Here is a 21,497-nt window from a genome sequence, read left to right as displayed (position 1 = left end):
TGAAAAACTAAATTAAATACAACTTAAACCTATAGGTGACTGTACTATAATTTTCTTGACAGATAGGAATATTTGCCTAGTATAAGTAAATTAAGCAAATGTACCCTTTTTAGCTTCCTAGAAAAAATGTGAAAAATGCATTGAGACTGAATAATTATCATAAAAATATAGGCCAGGAGTTAGTTATTCCCACAGTCAGACTTTTCAACTGGATCCTTTTTTTTTTTCCAAGTATCTGAAAATGTTTTCTGTAGTGTGTCTCTAAATTGAGTCTTTATCTGCATCCTGCATCTCAAATTATTTATTTAGAAAAATAGGTTGGATAGGATGCAAGAAGTTATTTTATAAGTGGAAATTATCCAGTTTCTGAAACCTCTCTTCCCACAGATGAAATAGACTAATAAGCAAGTGGGATGACTTGTTGGCTGTGGCGTTTAGTGATGTAATATTTAGACTATATCGTCGCGCCTTTTACAAACCTGTGTAAAATGTCCTGTAACACTTCAGTGGCTGCAGCTGTCATCTCATTTCTTCTGGATTAAGTTTGGTTAAGAAAGAAACTACCTCATTTTCTAGTTGTCATTTGCCCAGGAAGTAAAAGCAAATTGTAATGAGGGACTCACAGCAGGAGAACCTCCTAACAAATGAGAGGCATATATTGACTGGCAGCCAGCATGCCATTTCAGTGATAAATGTATTTTTATACACTGCTGTTCAAGGTCATTCACTGTTGTCCTTGAGTGTGCAGCTACCAAAAATCATGCAATTCACATTCTAAACAGTTCTAATAATCAGAGCCAAGATGCCTTACTTAAAAAAAAAAAAATCAGTCATTAATTTTATACAGCACTTAGATAAATTAAACATCTTTATATTTTCCCTGTGGTTTTATTTTGCTTTTGTTGAAAATTGACCGGAAACCAAAGAAAACATAAATTTGTGAGGTAGTTGTGAGCTATATATGTGTAGATTTATTACAGTGTTCACCGAAGCCAAACTTGAACATGGACAAACCTCAGTAATCAGCCCTTTTTTGTTTTGTGGTTCTTCAGTTTTTAAAAAACTTAAAGAACTTATAATCTGAGAATTCCAAAACAAAAGTATTTTCATTTTAAGACTTGTACTATATGTTTGAAGTAGATTTTATATTAAAAATACTGAAAACATTTTGCTTTTAGACCTGCCCAAATCCAAAGAAAATGTTATCACTAACTTTTTGAACATGTACTCTATAATTATTCAGAGAAAAAGTGGATCGAGTTATTCACCCTTTTTTATTCAAAACTGAATCACACTTATCTAAATATTAAATGACCAAAACTATGGTGTTATCCAACTTTTAAAATCTCCATATATAGTGAAAGGTTTAGATAGGAATCTGATCTTAAAAAACTTTGTATTTGAAAAGTTACATTATATGGAAAATGCGATGGTTTGGATCACACAATGTCTTCTAGTAAATATTTTTTAAAATATTATTGGGTCTTAAAATCCTTCTCACCATACGCGTTTACAGTTTAGTATGTATTCACTGAAAATCACAAGGCTCTCACGGTCTGCCCGCACCTAATTCTCCATCCTTTATCTTTCTCCACTTCATCCCTTCACCATAAATCCAGTCATTCTGAAGCTCTTAGTTTTTCTGACCAGGGGGAACGCTCTCTTTCCTCCAGAACTTTGACCTAATGCACCCTCTGCACGGAACGTGCTTTGGGTCTTGTTTCCCACCCCCGCCACGCTTTACCCCAGCGCACCTGCGCACAGCACAGCCGCTGCACGTGGGTAACGTGCTTGTTACCCAGAAGGTCGCTGAGCGTTCCTACAGTATTCCCACAATTTAATTTCTACCCGAAGGTGTACAGGTAAAGGCAGGAAAATGAGTGTGTCCCCAGCTTTAGCTTAGAACTTCGGTGAATCCAGCGTCTAGGGGTCCAAGACCAGTAGTCTCAGGCTTACCCCCGACGTCCCACATACACTCCCACTGATCTGGTAACACACATATATGCGCCCCCTCCCCCCATATAGCTAAAGATGCTAGGACTTAGAGAAGTTTCTGGTGTCTACGGCAGATAATTAGGTTCCTCGTGTCTGAGTTGGACCTCAAAATGCTTTTCCCCATAGAAACTGTTATAAATAGTGCTTAGGAGATTGAACTGTCGCTATAAATTCTGAAACATTACGAGTTCTAGGAGCTTTTGAGAGCTGGCCTGGAAATCTAACTGCTCTTTGTGGCATTGTTTCAGCGGATAGATGTGTTCAGAGTTCCAAACAAACGGTAGGACCTCTTATTTGCCGAGTCCTTCTACGGAAACACGTCAGGATCCTGCGTGGGAGAGTGTCACCGGCGTGTGCACATGGCATTACCGGGTGCCTGTGGAACAGCGTGGAGTGACACTGTCTGTCGTGAATACCCAGAACCACGGTTTCTTATTGATGTTTACCAAAAATTAATCATCAAGAATTAAAAAAAAAAAAATTCTCACACCATTGATCCTGTTTGCACCTCACATGCATCACTTGCCTTTCTGAGAGCTCGGACTTTGGGCTCTGACTTTGTCATAGGTGAAACATCAAGTCGGAAGCAGAATTCTCATTACATTTTAAACTTTCCAAAGATCCAGAAATGGTATTTCCTGTTATATATTAAATTGTACTCAAACCTTGAGTGTGAAGATTTGCAGTGGTTTCAAGGAGTAGTCTTAGGTTTACCAATTGTTTGCTTTTTTAGTTTAGGTTCCTTGTTAAAGCACTTAAACTCAGACAGCTGGATAGTCATACATTTAAAGCCTGTAAGTGCAAGTAGTTCTCAGTGCCCTGGCCAGCCATCCTAATGCACGATGCTATATCCAACCATTTATCTCAACTGACTGGTAAATGAGAATTTTGTGATGAACACTTCTATCGTAATATTATTTAAAAAAATAAATTTCTTCAGCTGTATTATTTCTTTTTGAAAGAACCCTTCCCTTTAAAAGAGCATAACTGCCTTTTATCGTTTTTACAAAAATGGTTAGTGAGTCGCTATCATTTCCAGGTCTTACAACCAACTAAGTGTGTGGTAAATGATCTTTCTTTGTTGAATAATGGGTTTTTTCTTCAGCAGAGGCAAATTTGGGGGGGCGGTGCATGTGCTTAACATGGAATGCACAATTTTTATTTTAACATTTAAAATGATCTGACAACAATGCGTCTCATCTCTGAACGAATAAAATATGTTTATGAAAAAATAAAATAATGCAGAGGAATACCAGATTGTTCACACTAGGAAAAACTGATCAACTGTATGGTTTCAAAGACAAATTAATAGAAAGTCTAGAAAGATAAATGCCAAAAGATTCATGGTGGTTCCTGTAAGGCTTGAGATTTGATGAGTAAGAGTAGTTGGGTAGGGTTCCCAATTTTATTATTGGTACCTCAAAAAAAGTTGTGGGATTATAGGTCATTTTTAGTTTCCTTTTTGGGGTTGTTCTCTATATTAAAATAATAATGAATAAATAAACTTTAAACAAAGGGGTGCCTGGCTGGGTCAGTCAAAAGAGCATGCGACTCTTGATCTGTGGGTCGTGAGTTCAAGCCCCACACTGGGTGTAGAAGTTACAAAAAATAATAATAATAATAAATAAACTTTTTTAAGAAACCTCCAAAATAAAAATCAGGCTTCTGTTAAAAATCATTTTTACTAATGCAGAGTTCATTTATAAAATCTATTAAGCCTTCAGAAATGTGTCCAAACTACTTCTTTATATATTTACTTATTCCTAAAGGGAAATGTTAAATTAAATAGAAGGCTTTTGCTTGAGTTTTACGTGCTTTTGCTTAAAAGTGAATAAAATTAGTATGTATAGTGTTAAGTATGCTTTTAATTGTACCTGTAGTAAGGCATGGAATGTTATTTTAAGGCACACTGTGTGTTACATACATGATAGCAGTTATAAGCAGATTGCTAACAAAGTGCATTCTGAGTTAAAAACAAACAAAAAATTTTCCAAGAAGGATTCATGTTTGCTCGGGAAGAACGTAAATTAAAACATCAAAGCAGTTTGTTTCCCTTAAGGATTGTTGGATAGCCTGTCAGTGCTGGAGTGCAACAAGTGGGCTAGTGTTATTGATTTTCACCTTGTGTTACCAAAACATTTTTCATTAACAAATATTAATTGCTTATTAAGTGCTAAAGAGTTTGATGGTCCAAATATTGAATTTTGCAATGAATTGGACTTTTTGCTTATCGTTAGGCAACATGATTGCATTAAGAGATAGAAAGTTTTAAGCCAGCATATCTTCCACTTTAAGAATGTCAAATAGGTATTCCTGTAGAGTTTAATCTCAGCACTAGGATATTTAATTCGTTTTCCTTTGCATTTAAGTTGACTGCTCTTTATTGTTTTTTTTTTATTTTTTTAAAGATTTTATTTATTTGACAGAGAGAGACCAGCGAGAGGGAACACAAGCAGGGGTAGGTGGAGAGGGAGAAGCAGGCTCCCCGCGGAGCAGGGAGCCCGATGTGGGGCTCGATCCCAGGGCCCTGGGATCATGACCTGAGCCGAAGGCAGACACTTAATGACTGAGCCACCCAGGTGCCCCAGTTGACTGCTCTTTAAGCCAAACTATAGGGAATGTTTGTTTCAGTATGCATTGTATGACTATAATTAGTAGTAAAGTATACAGTGTATCTTGCATTGATTCTAGGTTATGAATCTAGTGAATCGTTGAAATTTCTACCAGAACAAAGTTGGTGATTGTGATCATTAATACTAATCTTTATAAATCATTAATTTGGTTAAACTATTTCGCCTTTTGAAAAGGATCTGTAAATCAAACACGTGTGTGTGTAAATGTGGGCACAGACATTCCTAACTTTTTAATAGTGTGTCTTTGTTGTCTTTTTGTAATTATATCCAGAGACATCTTTTATAGAATGATCTTTCTAAAATAACGAAAGTTTTGTATAACTGATGAAATTAAGCAAAGTTAAAAGTAGAGAAATTAGACCATCAGTTTGGGCAACTAACTAGTTTTGGTAGTTTAGAATTACAAATTTAATTCTAATTCAAATATCTGTTTTTGATTTTAGAAATTGACCTTTTAATAATTTATTTCCTGATCTCCAACGTGCATAATCAGTACTTGATAAAGGGTTAGTATTTAGAAGATAAAATGTTATCAAATGTCAAAACAGTTTTATCAGCTCTTTCTTCTCTCCGCGGCCCTTCCACTGGTCGGGACATCTACCCCTCCACCGTCGTCCTTCCTGGCTTTTCACCATCTGCTCCTCAGGGGTTCTTTTAGCGACTTACACGTGATTGGACAGATCTTTGCGGCGAGACTTCTGTGCACCGGGCACAGGGCTAAGTGCCAGACCAGTGAGTCCTGAATCTGTCGCTCCTTCCCTAAGCCTTTTCCTGAGCTCCACATTCATCTTTCGAACTTGCTGACATATTTACAACTACCCGCTCAGGTTACTATCTACCTATCCCAAACCTGGCTCGTTACGATTTCCCGCCTGCCCCTATCCTCCCAACCTAAAGACATGTTCTTTCTCTTAGGCCTTTCCGTCCAGGTCCCTGTACCCTCAGGCCCCGAGCGCAGCCCTCTTCCCCGTCCACATCCAGTACCACATTCGACTCCTGACTGACTGGCTCCATCTGCCTCTTACCCTGTCCTTTTCTTTCCTAGGTCCTTTCTCCTTTTCCCTCCACCAGAATTTTCTTAGAACTGGTCCAATCCGACCATTCTTCTGTTTAAAAACTTCAGAAGACTCCCTGTTGACTGTGAACTTGAGTCCAGATTTCTTGGCACAACAAAAAGGCAGTATTAGGCTTGGCCATAGCTACCTTTTTGCCTCATCCGCAAACCCTGTCTCTCCCCAGTGTCCCCCACCCCCATGCTTCTGTTGGCAGAGGGACACGGGAATGCCTGCCGCTCTCCGGATTATCCGCAGAGGATGGCCTTTTGCTTCTGGGCAACTTCTGCTCATCCTTTAAAGCTCAGCTCAAATACCACCTTAACTCTGTACCGTGGTCTGACATACCTACCCCGAACAGAAAGTTCAGGCTATTCCTCTGTGTTTCCGTGGCACCTTATGCACGCGTCTGTGATGCCGTTAATCACGCTCCACGATAGTGGCTTACTGTCAGTCTGTCTGTCTCTCTTCTCTCCCAGATTCACTGGCAGGTGTCGTGTCTCATCTTTGTACTCTGACACAGCCCCTAGGACACCATAAATTCTCAGTAAACATTTTTAAGTACATCTGCACTAAAAATATTGAATTCCATGAGGTAGGTAGGACAGATATTACCCTTATTTTACAAATAAGCAAATTGCGTCTCAGAAAATTTTGCCCATTTTTCATAAACCCAGCAAGGACAAATATTAATCCACTAGGTAAACATATGATAGTTTTAGGGTAAGTCAGAGGACTGACAAGTAAAGTCCGTGTGGTTTTGCCATGGTAATTGCTCTGGACTATTTGCAAATGCAATTGCTATGTGGAAAAAAAAGTCTACATATGTTATTGTATTGTTTCATTGCTATTTTAATATTGAGAAAAATTTTGAATGTTACATGAAAGTTAGGAAGGTAATTTTATATTTTTGTAACTTGGCATTTCTTAACAGAAGAGATGTAATATACAACAACAGCATTAATTAGGTTATGTTCCAGACTAATCTTTCTCTTTTAATAACGTGAAGAGGCGTGGTAAACCCCACGTAGAAGTGTAAAATTCCTGAATCTATATTATGTATTAATAGATATACTCTATTGTTCTCCAAAATAAATACAAGCCAAAAAATGTGGTAATATATGGGTCGATACATAATTGAATTTTTTAAATGCATATTATGCCATAATTTTCTATAATACTTTTTTTAAAGACTTTATTTTAGAGAAAGAGAAAATGCGTGCATGGAGGGGGGGAGAGAGAGAATCTCATGCAGACTGTGTGCTGAGCGCAGATCCCAACATGGGGCTTGATCCCAGGACCCTGAGATCGTGACCTGAGCTGAAGTCAAAAGTCGGACGCTTAACTGACTGAACCACCCAGGTGCCCCTCTATTAACACTTTTTAAGTGATTTCTTTTTTTGGAATGGTAAGAATGTTAAACCCTTTTGAAATATGTTTTTGAATAATTCTGTAGCTTCTCTGTGAGACGGTTTTGTGTCACCAGGCAGTATAGACCAGGCAGGAGGGGTGAGAGCACATGTGCACAGGCCGAGTCCTGCTCCTCAGGCCAGAAGCCATCTCCCGATTACGCTGACCCGGATGAGAACCCGCGAAAGTGCTGCCTTCTGTCAGTTCCCGGTGGACGTGCGTCTGCTGCAGGCCTGCTGTGTAAGGGCCCACAGTGATCCAAGAGGGGACAGAGATGAGCACCACTGTGCATGTTCCTAGGGAACTCCAAGTGGAGGCAACTGGGACTTCCTTTTTGCGGCACAATATTGCCTTTAACACTTTCTCCTACCTTCTCTGAAAAATTCCCTAACTACTTTATGTTCAATTTTTAGGAATCCTTTGAATATTTAACAACACAGTTTTCAGTCGAGGCATGTAAGAACAAAACTTTGTTCATTTTAAGATTTCTAGCATGTGTTTGAATAGATTTATGTTAGAAATAACTGATTTTAAAAAACATTTAGCTTTGGGTCTGCCCAGATCTGAAGAAACCATTTTCTGTAACTTCTGAAGCATATGTGAGTTACACACTTTAATCGTTTTATAATTATTTCATTATGAATTTCATGTGAATATTTGACAACAATTTATTCACTCTCTTTTTATTTAAAACTGAACCACATTTATCTAAATCACATCAGCATTCAGTGTTTCAGTATCCATGAATCATCTTGAAAAATTACTAATTATTTTTAAATCTTGAAGAAAACTTATGGTTTGAATTAACGTCTTTAACTAGTTTTAGTGTTATCATTGTTGAGTTTAAGAGTCTCACGATACTAAGGCACTACTGTCATTTCAGCAGTCAAAAATTAGTGGTAATTACATTTTAAAATAATTAGAAGTTTGTGATGTCTGGGATTTTTGGCAAACGTAATTTCAAAGTATAAATATATTTAAAATATAAAATTGATCATTTCAACATGCAAAGAAAGGATATATCCGTTATGTTTATCTTAATTGAGTATTTTATAGTTACCTCATCCTGAAAATATTTGCTCTCCTAAAGCAGAAGAGGGGTGGGAGGGTGTGCGTGCAAATGAACATGTGTGGTCAGCGCCTAGTTATCTGCAAGAGAAGGAAGAAGCCCTTAAACATTAATAAGTGAGACTTACGGAAAACTTCTTCTTTGAGTCTGAAAAAGTTCCTCAGTTGAAGAGAAGGGGGAAAAAAAAAAAAACCTCCTAACACCAGAAGATAAATTTAACAAAGACTGCTATTATGATGACCATAACGTTTTAAAACTGGAAAACAACTAAAGGCTTAACTGTTTATTCTCTATTTGTTTATTCATAGACCTTCCTTTTAAAAGTGAATTTTGGGGGCACCTGAGTGGCTCAGTTGGTTGAGCGTCTGCCTTCGGCTCAGGTCATGATCCCAGGGTCCTGGGATGGAGCCCCGCATCAGGCTCCCTGCTCAGTTGGGAAGCCTGCTTCTCCCTCTCCCTCTGACCCTCCCACCTGCTTGCATGCTCTGTCTCTGTCTCTCTCTCAAATGAAAAAAAAAAAATCTTTAAAAAACAAAAAAATAAAGTGAATTTTGATCATTTATAATTGATATTGGTGCAAATCTAAGCTTCAGTATCATAAAAATCTGAAATTATTACTAATGCCTAAATTACAATAGTAAAACCATCTTGAGCATTTATGTTGATTCATACTGTTCTTGGATAAGGGTGTTGAGTGTGTGTGTATGTGTAGGTATGTGCTTGTTGGTGTATTCTCCTCCAGAAATTTCAAAAACTATTGCTTGTGTCATAAGGATTACCAATATGTAGATATTGAAACGCTCCTTTAATTCATCTGTGTCAGTTAGCTTATCCCCACATGGCTTTTAAGGAGTGTTTAGTCACTGAAAATGGGCAATATGTGCTGCAGCTGTGTTTAGGACTAAAGACAGACCGTGTACTTGAGGCACTATATCTTATAATCAAACTTAAGGTAGCTCACTTTATTACATGTATCCTTAAATCTATTTTCCATTTAGATGTTAAAATGATACCAAATCTACTTGTCTTTCACCCTGAATGTATATTCTTTTCAATTAGATAGTGATAGAAAATTCAATTCATCGAATAGCTCCAATACCCTTTGGCTGGGAAGCCGCCACAACGGGTTGACTCTGTATCATAGAGTTGGCATAATGTGAATAACAAGTATTGCCTCAGCCCTCCATCAAGAAAAGAAATTATAGAGATAAACAACACATTTTCAACCCTCAAATCTCTGTTCAAAATCATTACAGAATCGCCAAAGGGCAGCATCTAGGCTTATGTGCTTACACTGTGGGAGATAGTACAGCCAATAAGGAAAACCTGGTCTCTTTTTAAAAAATACTAGAGAGTTTGAAGAACACGTTTACCACCTACGTTCCTTTTGGTCATACTTTTAGTCTCTATGTCTTGTGTCCCAAGTAAGAAAGAGTCGGGCCCCTAATTGTATAACGATTCTTGCCTCAAAAAGTGCTTATTTATGGTACCTGTAGGTAGACGTTGATTCTTTGGTGGCATAAGTGAGCTAATGGGACCCAGGGCCAGGGAGGGAGGCTGCTGATGAGAGAGACGGGACCATCATACTCTGCGGCCCGGGTGTCTGAACACAGGCCATCCTCTTCTTCCCAGCCAATGACGAAAGATGGCAGCTTCTCATTTTTCAACCTCTGTTTTAAGATGTTTAAACTGCTGGAAACTGGGTCAAGGAAAGAGTTTCTCTTCGCCCACCACTGCTGCCGGGGCCAAGGGGCTTCTCCCCACGTGTGTAAGACTGCTGGGGTGGATGAGCTCCCTTGGGAGACCCGGCCTTGTCTGCCAGGCAGTGCTGTCATTCAGTGAAATGACATCCCCTCACAGGGATGGCAGGGGAGAGGGCACCAGGATGTGAAGGGAGATTGGGCCAATCCAGGGACCTTCCTCTAGACCCCCTGGGTGTGGAAACCACCTGCGCTCAGGAGTCTAGGGATGTGTGAGGCCCCCTGGTGTTGAGGGGGCCAGTGGGGCAGACACTTGCCCAGCAAGCTCCAACTCCCCCCCCCCCCAAGCCCCTGCTCTCAGGCAGCCTGGGCTGAAGCTGGGCCACCACCAGACATCCCTCAAAATCTGTATTATTGGGCACGGGAAAGTCATTTAGAAGTATTGGTGTATCATGTGCCTAAGTGCCAGTTATATGCAAATCAGGCGTGTAGAAATTGAAGCGTGGCAGCTTATCATTTTCTGATACCTAGTATTCTGTGAGGCAACAGACTCCGGAGCCAGACTGCCTGGATTCTGAACAAAATAAACTACTCCACTTCTCTGTGCCTCGGTTTCTTCATCTGTAAGGTAGGGAATCCTGTAGTGTTCTTATCTCATAGCGTTAATCTGTAAGAATGAAGAAGTATATATAAAAGTACAGAACATGTGCTATCAAAGTTTCTCCTTATGCTTTCTGGACCCCCTGCGTGCCTGGCAAAGCAGCACACACTTATGTACCTGTCGGTGTACAATTTTAGAACGTATTTGAAGGATGACAAAAGCTGCTTTGCACTTGGCCTTTGATAAATCCAATTTTTTTTGTTTTAAATTAAGGTATGAAGTTGTAGGAGTCATATTTTATCAGTGACCACAGTCATGAGCCAGAAACTGTTCTTTAAGCACCCAAGTGATAGTTGTAAGTGTCAAGAATTGTTAAGTTGCAGAAGTAGACAGCAAGAAATAGAATAGGCTCATTGGACAATAATTGAGTGGGAGTACATTTTTAAATGAAAATAAAGAGCCAGAAGGCAAAATTAGTACAGATGACTTTTGGAAAGGGTAGGGGAAAAGGATTGAAAACAGGGACTGACAGTCTGTGGTTTTGTCAGGGGAGGCCCCTCGAGGCAGTGCGGCATAGCCAAGGGCACCCACAGGTGTCCATAGCCTGTGTTCCTAGTAGCGACGTTGGGAGGGGGGGACTTTGCCTGTCAGCCATCTGCACACCAGCAACTTTACGGAAGATTTCCCAGGCACAGTCACGGTGCTCTGATAATACGCCCAGTGCAGGCCTTCTTCCCCAGTGCTCTGAGCGACTCTAAGGACACTCAGTTGCCGGGGTCAGCTCAGTCAGTTTGAAATTCCACATTTTGAGACATAGCTAAATAAGATGGCTTTAAGGTACCATCCAACTCTATGCTGGCTTGATTGGAAAAGCTTGGAGAGAGTTTAAGGAAAAGCCATGGATGTGACTAAAATTTGGAAAATGAAACGAAATATTAGAGACACTGAGATTTTTTTTTTAATCCCAAAAATAAAAAATAAGTAAAAGAAGGGACAAATTGCGGTAACCGTCCTCAAGTCTATAAAAGGTTACGGTGCTGATAGGTGACTGGCTGTTCCCCATCTCTGCAGAGACCAGAGTAAGAGGAAGTGGGTTCACACTGTAGCATTTTGGACTTAGATTTGATACAAGGGAAAATTTCCTGACAACACACACTGTTCAACACAGAAAAGGGTTCTTGGGGGAGGTTTTAGAATCTTCTCTAGAGATATTTGAAAACAGAATAGATTTTCATCTGTCTAGCCGGCCTTAAGCAGCCCTGTTCATATATAGAAAAGAATGGGTGACCTTTCAGTGTTTGTGGCAACGTCATGGGGCCTTAAGAACCCACACACTAAAAGGCTGGAAAAGGCTTAGTTCATAGCAGTAATTAAATTTTACTTGGGTCTTCTCATCGGCCATAAATGAAACCTTTTTTTTAATGGCATCATATGCCTAAATTATTCGTTTCCTTGAGCTGTGGAACCTTGAATATATAATAAAATTTTCACAAATTGGTTGCTTCGAAGAAAAGAAAGGGGGAGTTTTTTTTCCAGAATGTAATTAATTCTTAACTTTTCAACTCATTTGAAATGGCTCTTTTTTGATGAGTCTTTGCCTTGCCTAACAAATAGAGCTGTCAGTCAGAGCAATGTCTTTGTCTTCTCTCTGCCTTGAACAGTTACCTCCCCACCAGTCAGCCATGAAATCAGGGGCCTTGTGTATTGGGATGTCAGAAAAGCATGCCCATCAGACCCTGGCTCGCTGTCCTTATCTGCCCTTTTCTGACTTTGGCGCAGTCTGTAAGAGATGTCAAATGTATGGTTGGTGTTTCAGGTGCAGAGGTGTGTCCTGAACTTCCCTTGGCTTTGCTTGTTGTCCTTAAGAGGAACCAGCACTAGGAAAATGTCGGTATTTGTAGGTCTTTGGTTTTACTCTCCTTTTCTTCTCAGGGCTCATCCTACTTCCTAGGCACTCACTTCTCTGAATATCTGGCCCACCTCCAATCTGTTTCTTGTCTCTGTATGCATACTTCATTCAGGTTCTCCTCAAACTGAGGACGTCTGCCATGCTGATCCCTCATGAAAGCATGTTTATCCTATTTGCTCTCTGTCAGAACCCGTTCTAGGGAAAATACCTTGGCCAGTTGCTTCATTGTATTCATTGTATTCTTAGAAATTTCAGAGACCATGTGCAGCCAACTGGGGACATAAGAAGTCCTTGGTGAGTCAGCAGACCTTCCAAGCACCCCCCAAATCACAAGTGCGTATCTTAATCCTAAACTAGCCATGCTGCTCCCTGAGAAGGCCTACAACCAACATGGCCGTCTTCTCTCTTGCCCCTGTAGACCTCGGGTGAGGCTAATGACGGTGCAGTCCAGGTTCTTTCATTTTCCAAGTCATTTTAGTACATATCATAAAAAATACATGGTCTGTACTTTATAAACCTTCCCCTTGTGTTGGTGCTCATGATAGAAAAACCTTACCTACTTTAGGAAACCTTTTCTTCACACTTTATGTCAAAAGTAGGAAAGTATTTTGTTTGGTTGGGATTTTTTTCCTCCCCTTTCAAAAAGTCGTGAGACATGCAAATAAATATAAAATGTTCTCTTTGATCTTGTTCAGCCTCTAAAGTGGGTGCAGTAAGAGTCCTACATTTTGGTTTCAGTTCTCAAACTTGTCCTTTGGAAGCTGAATATCAAGAACTCCAGGAAGAGACAGACCATGTAAAGAACAGTTTTAAAGAAAATATCCTAGACGGTCATAGCTTCTGTTGGCACTGACCATATCGTTTTTGAAATCTGTGCCTCTCCTCTCCTTCTCTATACAGGAGGGTTAGTTATGTTTCTTTGCAGAGTACATGGAAAGTGCCTGTTAAAATTGGTTGGCAAGTTGCAGCATTGCTCATTACTAATCCTGCCTCCCAGTTCCTTTTCTTTGGTAAGAAACACCAGAGGGGGTGTTTAATAGTTCCACACTCTGTCTCCTGCTAGGGGTAACTGCTTGATTTCTTTTATTGTTCATAGCACTTCTTGAATTAGATTAATTTCTTTGTATTCCATTTCTGTCTTTTCAAGACAGCAATTACTTTGATGAAAAATAAGACATGATACTCACTCGCATATAAATGTAGACCCCATCTCCTTTTATTTTGAAACCTGTTGTTCTGGGAAATATTCTTTAGTGTTCAGCATTTAAGATGGGTTTGCCCCATCCAGAGCACTTAACAGGTTTGCATGATCCCTGCACAGCTGCATCTCTGATGCCGGAAGCGAGGTTAAAGTCAGTTCAGGTGGTGCCTGCACGGTTCCAAGAAGTGCAGAGATTCGGAACAAAAGACAATGGCGACATTTCCATTACACTGCACTCTGAAGCACCTCTTAGGCTGAGATTGTAATGAACTCACCAGATGTAGCAAACCATTGAAAACAGTGAGCTTCCCTGAGCTACCATGAGTGGTACTTGCTTTCTTATAAGACAACAGGTCTCTGAGCTGACACTGTAGTCTGAGTTCCAGGGTTTTCTCTGGGCCAGGTTAAGATACCCTGTGGGGCGCCTAGCAGTATCTGCGTGTTCTGATCTTAGGTGTAGTGCCCCTTTGCCCAAAACAGACTTTAAACAAACTAGCAAATGCAGTTCAGTATGCAAGCACATGTTAAGATTATGTAATTATTGTTACATGATACAAGAAAGCAGCAACATTTATTGGAAAAGGTAAACATGTTACTGGCAGAAAAGTCCAAGCTGACATCTAATCTAATTCACAGGATCTTCTCTTAGAGACACTGGATAGCATAAGGAAGGGTGTCCTCAGCTGACACAGAAGTAATCTTCAAGTGGATGTTTTAAATACGGCCCTCTGTAAAAGATGAACATGTAATAAGAAAAGAGTTTGTGAAGACTTTTCTGAAGGAGCCAGTGTGTCTGGCTTTCTGCCTTTACAACAGGGCTGACTTAGCCTCAGGGAGAGTTACATTCATGTGACCATTGGGTTGGTACATCCTTTGGACCTGCTGGTTGATGGCCAACTCACCGTTGCCTTCTTATTGTCGGGAGCACATCCTGGTTGCTGACAAAGGAGGGATGCTAATCTGAAGGAGGGCAGGTTTAGCATTCTGTTTTCGAGATTTAGGGGCCCAAACTCCAGAAGGGGGCTCATCCACTTCTACACAAAGTTGGGCTTTGGGGGGCTTGTAGGAAGGGCCCACTTTTCTCAGAGGAACTTTTAGTCTACTCACACTTTAAACGCATACTAGGACCCCAGAACATGGAAGAAACTATTTTGGTTTTTTTGGATTTTTTTTAGTATAGTTGATACACAATGTTACATTACATAGTTTCAGGCATACAGCCTAGTGATTTGACAAGTGTAAACATTATGCTGTGCTCACACAAGTGTAGTCCCCACCTGTCAGCACACAACACCATTACGCTATCATTGACTGCACTCCTGATGCCATGCCTTCTATTCCCATGACATAATCATTCCATAACTGGAAGCCTGGATGTCCCCAATCCCTTTCACCCATTTTGCCCATCCCCCCCCTTCTGGCAACCATCAGTTTGTTCTCTGTGTTTATAGGTCTGATTCTGCTTTTTTTTTTTTTTGAGGTTCCACATATAAGTGAAGTCATATGGTATTTGTCTTTTTTAGTCTAACTTAATTCACTTAGCACAATGCCCTCCCTCTAGGTGTGTCCATGTTGTCACAAATGGCATGTTCTCATCTTTTTTTATGGCTGCGTAATATTTGTGTGTGTGTGCACACGTGTATGCACCACATCCTCCTTATCCATTCATTTATTGATGGACTTCGGTTGCTTCTATATCTTGGCTATTGTAAATAAAGCTACAGTAAACAGAGGGGTGCATATAGCTTTTTGAATTAGTATTTTCATTTTCTTTGGGTAAGTGCCCAGTGGTGGAATTATTGGACCATATGATATTTCTATTCTTAATTTTTTGAGGAGCCTCCATTCTGTTTTCCACAGTGGCTATACCAGTTGCATTCCCACCAATGCTGTAGCGAGGGTTCCTTTTTCTCCACATCCTCGCCAACACTTTTTATTTCTTACAGAAGAAAATATTTTGAATCAGGTATTCTTAATGGAAAGGTTGCATTAAATGCCAGGAGAGACCAGGCAGGAAATAAGGGAGCCAGGCAGCGGGTCTTAGCTGTGCAGGCCCTCTTGTGTGTGGGGGATGGAACAGGGGAAGTGGAGGGCAAGTGTCCAGGCTGAAGGGGCTGCCTCACCTCATCCCTGGCTGTTGTAGCCACATGTAAACAAAGACCCAGGATTGCCAGAGCTTCCGGTCTTTCAGGAGAGGCTAGAAATCTTGATTTTACATGATGACCAGAAAACATTTTTGGAAACATCTTTCAGGCCAAACCAAACACATCTACAGTCTGGTTTCAGCTTAAGAGTCTTTAGTTTACAACCTCTGTTTTAAAGCAAGGCCTTACTAATCAACTGTCTTAACCATAACATAGCTTTAAATTGGCCCCATAAGCTTTCAGATTTTTAGCAGAACTGAATCTTGATTTTAAAAAACAATTAAAGATGTTTTCCAATGAGCTCATTAAATTGCCCTAGTAAGTGGGAGTTGTCAGTTTTTCCCTTTTAATTGGTTAAGTTCTTTACCCTCATCCCCAGTAATTTTCATTTTAGTGTAGATGGCAGAATAATTATTCAGCATGCATGCTCACCCCGTTGCTTAATTTAGCACCACATTAGTGGCCTAGCACCATGGATAGTTACCATATCCGTTTAATGAAATGAAATCTGTTTCTGGACTACCTCGTATGCTCGCTGACACTGATTCTGGGATATATGATTAGGGCATTTCCTTTTCATTAAATTGTATACTCAAGTAATCAAGTTTTGTGATTGTTTACATTTGCCTAATCATTTTTCCCAGTTTTATTGAGATACAATTGACATATAACATATATGTTTAAGGTGTACATGTGATGGTTTGATAAACTTATATATTGAAAAATGATGATCACCACAGCATTAGCTAATAACACTTCCATCTTGTCACATAATTACATTTCTTTTTTTGTTGCTGAGAACATTTAAGATCTACTCTCCTAACAGCTTTCAAATCTATATGTCTGGTCATCTTTACGTGAGGGGAAGTACATACAAACATTAATATTGCTTATTGGATTCTTATTCTGTGCCATCACTGTGCAGAGTGCTACATATCTAGTAACTCATTTAATCTTCACAGAGCTCTTTGAGGCACATATCATCATCATCATCATCATCATTCCTCCTTTCTAGCCATGGGTACTCTGAGGTTAAGTAACTTCCACCCTTTGCCCTAGGTCCTTCAGCAAGCAGTAGAGCCCAAATGCAAGCCAGGCTGCCTGACTCAGAGCAGTGCTCTCTGCCAGCCCGAAGCCCAGTGTTTTACCAGTAGAACATGTTTTCTCCAAGTGTGGAAAAACAGGCATTATTTTGGATCCGACAGTGCCCTGAAAGTCTAATGACAGAAAAGAACAAAATCCAAAGAGCAACTAAGGAACAAGCTGTATCCCCATCCCTCTCTCCTCCCTCGCTACCTCATTTTAATCACTCAGCTATAAATTAGGAGACTATTCTTACTGAAATTTACAATATGTATGTGGCTGAGTCACCTAATGAGCCCGATGTGCCCACCAGGACTCAGGGTTCACAATTGTTCATCAAAAAATAGCAGATGGAAATAAACCTTCCTGGTATTGTCTTAGTTTAAGAGAACATATTTCTCCATTGCTTTCAGACAAAGGGAGAAAACCAACCCACAGCTTGTAAGCAGAGTGAATATTGGTTAATGTGGTGGAGGTATGCTCTTTAGTCATTGACTGAAAGGACTCTAATATAATATTATGCTAATTTGCTTTAGTATGCCAGTATTTTTGATAACTTAATATCATGAAACGAGTGTAATTTTGTATTAGTAAAGACCTTTTATCATAGACCTCGTCAAAAATACAACTCCCTTTTTTCAATTCATGGTTAAATCAATGATAGCTATTTGGCAGAGGCTCAAAATTATCTCTGTTAACTTGTTTTTAATAGTACTTGATTTATATATGTGCTCAAACCTCCACCAGGTATGTGTATGTTTACTAATTGCAGCCATATGCATTTAAACACAGTGTTATTGGTGGGAAATGAAGCATAAAACATGAAAAATGTATAATTACTAAGGGTTGAAATTATAGTTTTTAACTCCTTCCAGAACAGGGATGTTATGATACAGCTTTGATTATTTTTCATTTCAGATGAGTGAGGTTCCTACATAGATTTGGTGATCACTTGCTTACCTTCCTAATTAATTATAAAATTCTTCCCTCTAATGGACATAAGTGAATTAACACATTGGTTCACCCATTAATATACGCTTTTCCTTTGGATTCATGCTGTTCTCCCAACTCAGATACAGGTAGATCCTTCAGAACAAGATTAAATAAAGCCCTTGGATATATCAGCGAGAGAACTTTGGTTGCTTTCCCTATTTTTCTAATCTGATTTTATAAATCAAGAACATAACAGTATCTAATCTCCGTGACATAACTTGTTCAACATTGAATGCATTTGCTTGTGTATGTGCAATAGTTCTGTGGACTGCAGACCATTAATGACTGCACTTTATTTCAGACAATCCATGGACACAAGGGACCAGTCACTGCAGTGGCCTTTGCCCCTGATGGACGATATCTTGCCACCTACTCAAATACGGACAGCCACATTTCTTTCTGGCAGGTAAGTGTAGATGCCACAGGGTCTTGGTGTATACTGCATGATTCGCTTTTGCTGAGAGAGGCTTCCTGTTAGGCCTGCCCACCTGCCCTTCCTCCTACCCTCCCCTCTTTTTTCAACAAACATCAAGTATTTATTGCTGACTGATTCTGTGCCACATGCTAGCATGCGGGGTGCACTGAGAATACAGTGAGCCATCTGGAGGGAGTAGGGTCTGCTCTCACAGAGCTTGAGGTCTGCGGGAGACACATGTAAAGAAGCAATTATAATACAGAGGGGAGCCTGAGAATAAGGTTGTGGGACCAGCTCACAGAGGAAGTGACATCTGAACTGAGACACGACAAGGGTGAGGAAGGGCCAGAGGGTAAGGGTAGGGCAGACTGAGAGAAAGGGAGAGCCTTTCGGTGGTAAGCAAGGGCACGGCGTGCCTGAGGGCCTGGCCAGAAAGGCACGGGGCCCGGCAGGCCCTGCACAAGGATGCGGACAGCTCCAGCGGGGCAGAGGGTACAGGGGAAGGGCAGCCGGGTATCACCTCCATACCCTGCTTACGTTATCTAATTTCTCTTCGCATTCTCACTTTCCCACATAGGGCTCTTCGTTCCCAAACTACCCAGACATTTTCAAAAACCTGAGTATCACTGAGTGGCAGTCTATGAGGATGCCTATATTTAATTCTGATTAAAATGCATATTAACTTTGAGCACCTAATTTTTACAATAGAATTTCTTTTGTCCTCAGTGATTAATCTCCATCCCATCTTTTTAATTATCTTCCTCCTGATAGTTATAAAAAAATTAAACATTATCAACTCCCTCCTTCATGAAAAGCCAATTTAAAATTTGGTTGTTACCTTTACTTTCCTAGGATGCAAGTATGTCTTATGAGATTCAGTTTATTGCCTTGAAAGCTTAAAAAAAAAAGTGAAAGTTTAAATAAGACTTCACAACTTGATGGTTTTAAAAAAATCAATACCTAATAAAATGTAAAACAGATACAATAAATTGCTTAATTAACAACATGCTATTAAAGCATGACAACTTCCAAATCTGTCACAGACTTTTCCTGCTCTTCATCTAATTTAGTTTTCCAGTTTATTTTCTCATTATCTTTTCTCCCAGAATATATCTCCAGCACCTTAATTGGCTCATATTAAACTCTTTCCCTGGGAGAGCTCCCCGGTCCCCATTTCTCCCACTGCAGGGCCTGTGTTGCACTGCTGCCATCCACGCCACCAGCCTGTTAGGCGTCCGTAGAGTGGACCCTCGCAACAGTGCTTCTTTAAAGGGTTCCCCCACCAATTGTTTTTCTATACAGTGGTCTCTTTATACAAACTGTGCTTTGATACAAATTTTCTGCTATTTCCCACTCTGTTGGAATCCCAGAGGAGTGTTTATATAAAGCTCCACATTCATTCCACATTTATTCAATGGTATTGAAGTGCCGGGTGCCGGCTTCTCCTTTAGGGATATGGAGTCAACAAGCCGTAAGTTCCCGCTTTCAAGGAGCTTGGGTTGGTCCATGCTTTCTTTGTGGAATAAACAAAAATCTTTTTGGTTTTGTCCAACTTTTCTCAGAAAAAAAAATTTGTTTTATAAAGGAATACCTCCTAACTTAACCAGATTTGAAACTGTTTCCAGTATTTTCCTGATTTTCTATATGGTAAACCTTTTCCCCATGATCTAGGTGTTCAGGGTTCTGTTTGGATATGATCATCTCTTCCTTGAATTTTTTTTCTATTTTTATCAAAGTTCCTGCCTAGCACATTGAGGGGATTAGGGTTAGCATCCTTTCTCACCTTAGGGCTCGGGATCATTCGTTAGATAGATGGTAGCTTTCCGAGATACTTCTTCTCCAGTTCCCCTCTTCAGCCTCGTGCCGCTGCCCCTGGGCTTTGCCAAGCACACTTGAACCTGCACGTCTGTACACGCGGCCATGCGCGTGATGGAACCATAGCGCACTTCCTTGGCGCGCGCTCCTCCACTCCCCGGGCCGCCTCGGGCTGGCCGCAGGTGCGGGTGCAGTGCACCGAGCCCGGGGGCAGCTCAGGCAACACCCAAGTCTTCGCCTCCAAACCCAATGTCAGGATGTAAAATGCAGCCCATTTCTTAAATTATACCCCACTGGGTCTTGAAACTTAAGCCAAAGGCACGGAAACATTTCAGCTTTATCAAGAAAATAGAATAAAACCTCTTCCAGAGGTAGAAGGTAGAAGGGGGGTTGATTTGAATTAAAGAGAGTCAAGAAAGCATTGTTGGATCTCCTGCTGCTCTCCCAAAAGGGGTTTTGCTGATTTATTTAGATACATATTGTTTAGTTCTAATGATGTATGATAATACTTTTGTATTATTCCAGTAAATGTACTGTAATATATTTTGAAAACTTAATGAAGTCTTATTAATACAGGACCTTACAAAAGCTATGAGCTATTAAAATCTTTGCTGAGAAATGAGTGTTAATGAGAAATATTGGTTGGATAATTACTCAAGTGAGACTTAGTAAAAGGTTTGTGTGCAGCATTACTTACACTGAGAATTGCATTAAAACACTTTCTGTTTTGATGAATTACATCTGTATGTGTTTCTATGTGTTCAGAAAATAATCTTCACAGAACTGGTTTTGTGAAGCATTATTTTTAAAGGGAAGGGAAAAACCAAAGTTGCCCTCTAGTTATTTACAAACTCAGCTATGGAATGATGTCATCAGGCAATCTTCCAAACCCTTTGATCCTCTGACAACATATTCCTATAAGTTGAATATTTCACATCAGGGTCTCCGTTGGTATTTGAACGAGGGGAGTTGAGTAACGAAATCAAGTACAACTGTGATTCCCTCACCTAAATTTCACCACTACCTCCAACTAGGGAGTATTCTCTCCCAGAAATGCCCAAAGTAAATTAGATGGATATTGGTTTCACTTATGGTGATATATTCCACCGTAAAATAGAATCCTCTTCAGCCTTTAAAAAGGATACTGTAAATCTGTGGCCATTAACATGAAAAGATGGTTCTCAACTTTTTTTTGAATGAAAGAGGCAGATTGTGAAACTAACTGCCTTCTAATATGAGCCTGTTTTACATAAAACTCCTGAAACCCGCTTCTTCTTATATGTACACAAAATTGTAGGTCTGGAAAGAAGTTTGCCAAAATGTTAGTGATTGTCTTTGGGAAGTAAGATTTTGGGGACTTTTGCTTTCTCTTTTATACTTCTCTTTATTATTGAAATGTTCCACAATGAGTTGTTTAGTATCTTTGTAATTAAGAAAAACTTGAAGGTTACCAAATACTCTAACTCCGGGTAGTTTT

At 39.9% G+C, this 21,497-nt stretch overlaps 1 protein-coding gene across 4 annotated transcripts in view; it reads left to right on the top strand.

Moving 5' to 3' along the window:
- WDR7 (WD repeat domain 7) overlaps positions 1 to 21,497 on the top strand; it is a 365,699-nt gene that overhangs the window by 339,052 nt on the left and 5,150 nt on the right. For all 4 annotated transcript variants that reach the window (XM_073898127.1, XM_025886347.2, XM_073898126.1 and 1 more), the window contains one exon: positions 18,092 to 18,196. In XM_073898127.1, coding sequence (XP_073754228.1) covers positions 18,092 to 18,196 — 105 coding nt within the window. The remainder of the gene's footprint in view (positions 1 to 18,091; positions 18,197 to 21,497) is intronic.

This window comes from Callorhinus ursinus, unplaced genomic scaffold (genome assembly GCF_003265705.2).
Source record: "Callorhinus ursinus isolate GAN/ISIS: 27379988/994484 unplaced genomic scaffold, GSC_fseal_2.0 scaffold11, whole genome shotgun sequence".
Classification (NCBI taxonomy): Eukaryota; Metazoa; Chordata; class Mammalia; order Carnivora; family Otariidae; genus Callorhinus; species Callorhinus ursinus.
Note: the sequence above shows the minus strand (reverse complement) of the source record. Positions and strands in the feature narration are given on the sequence as shown.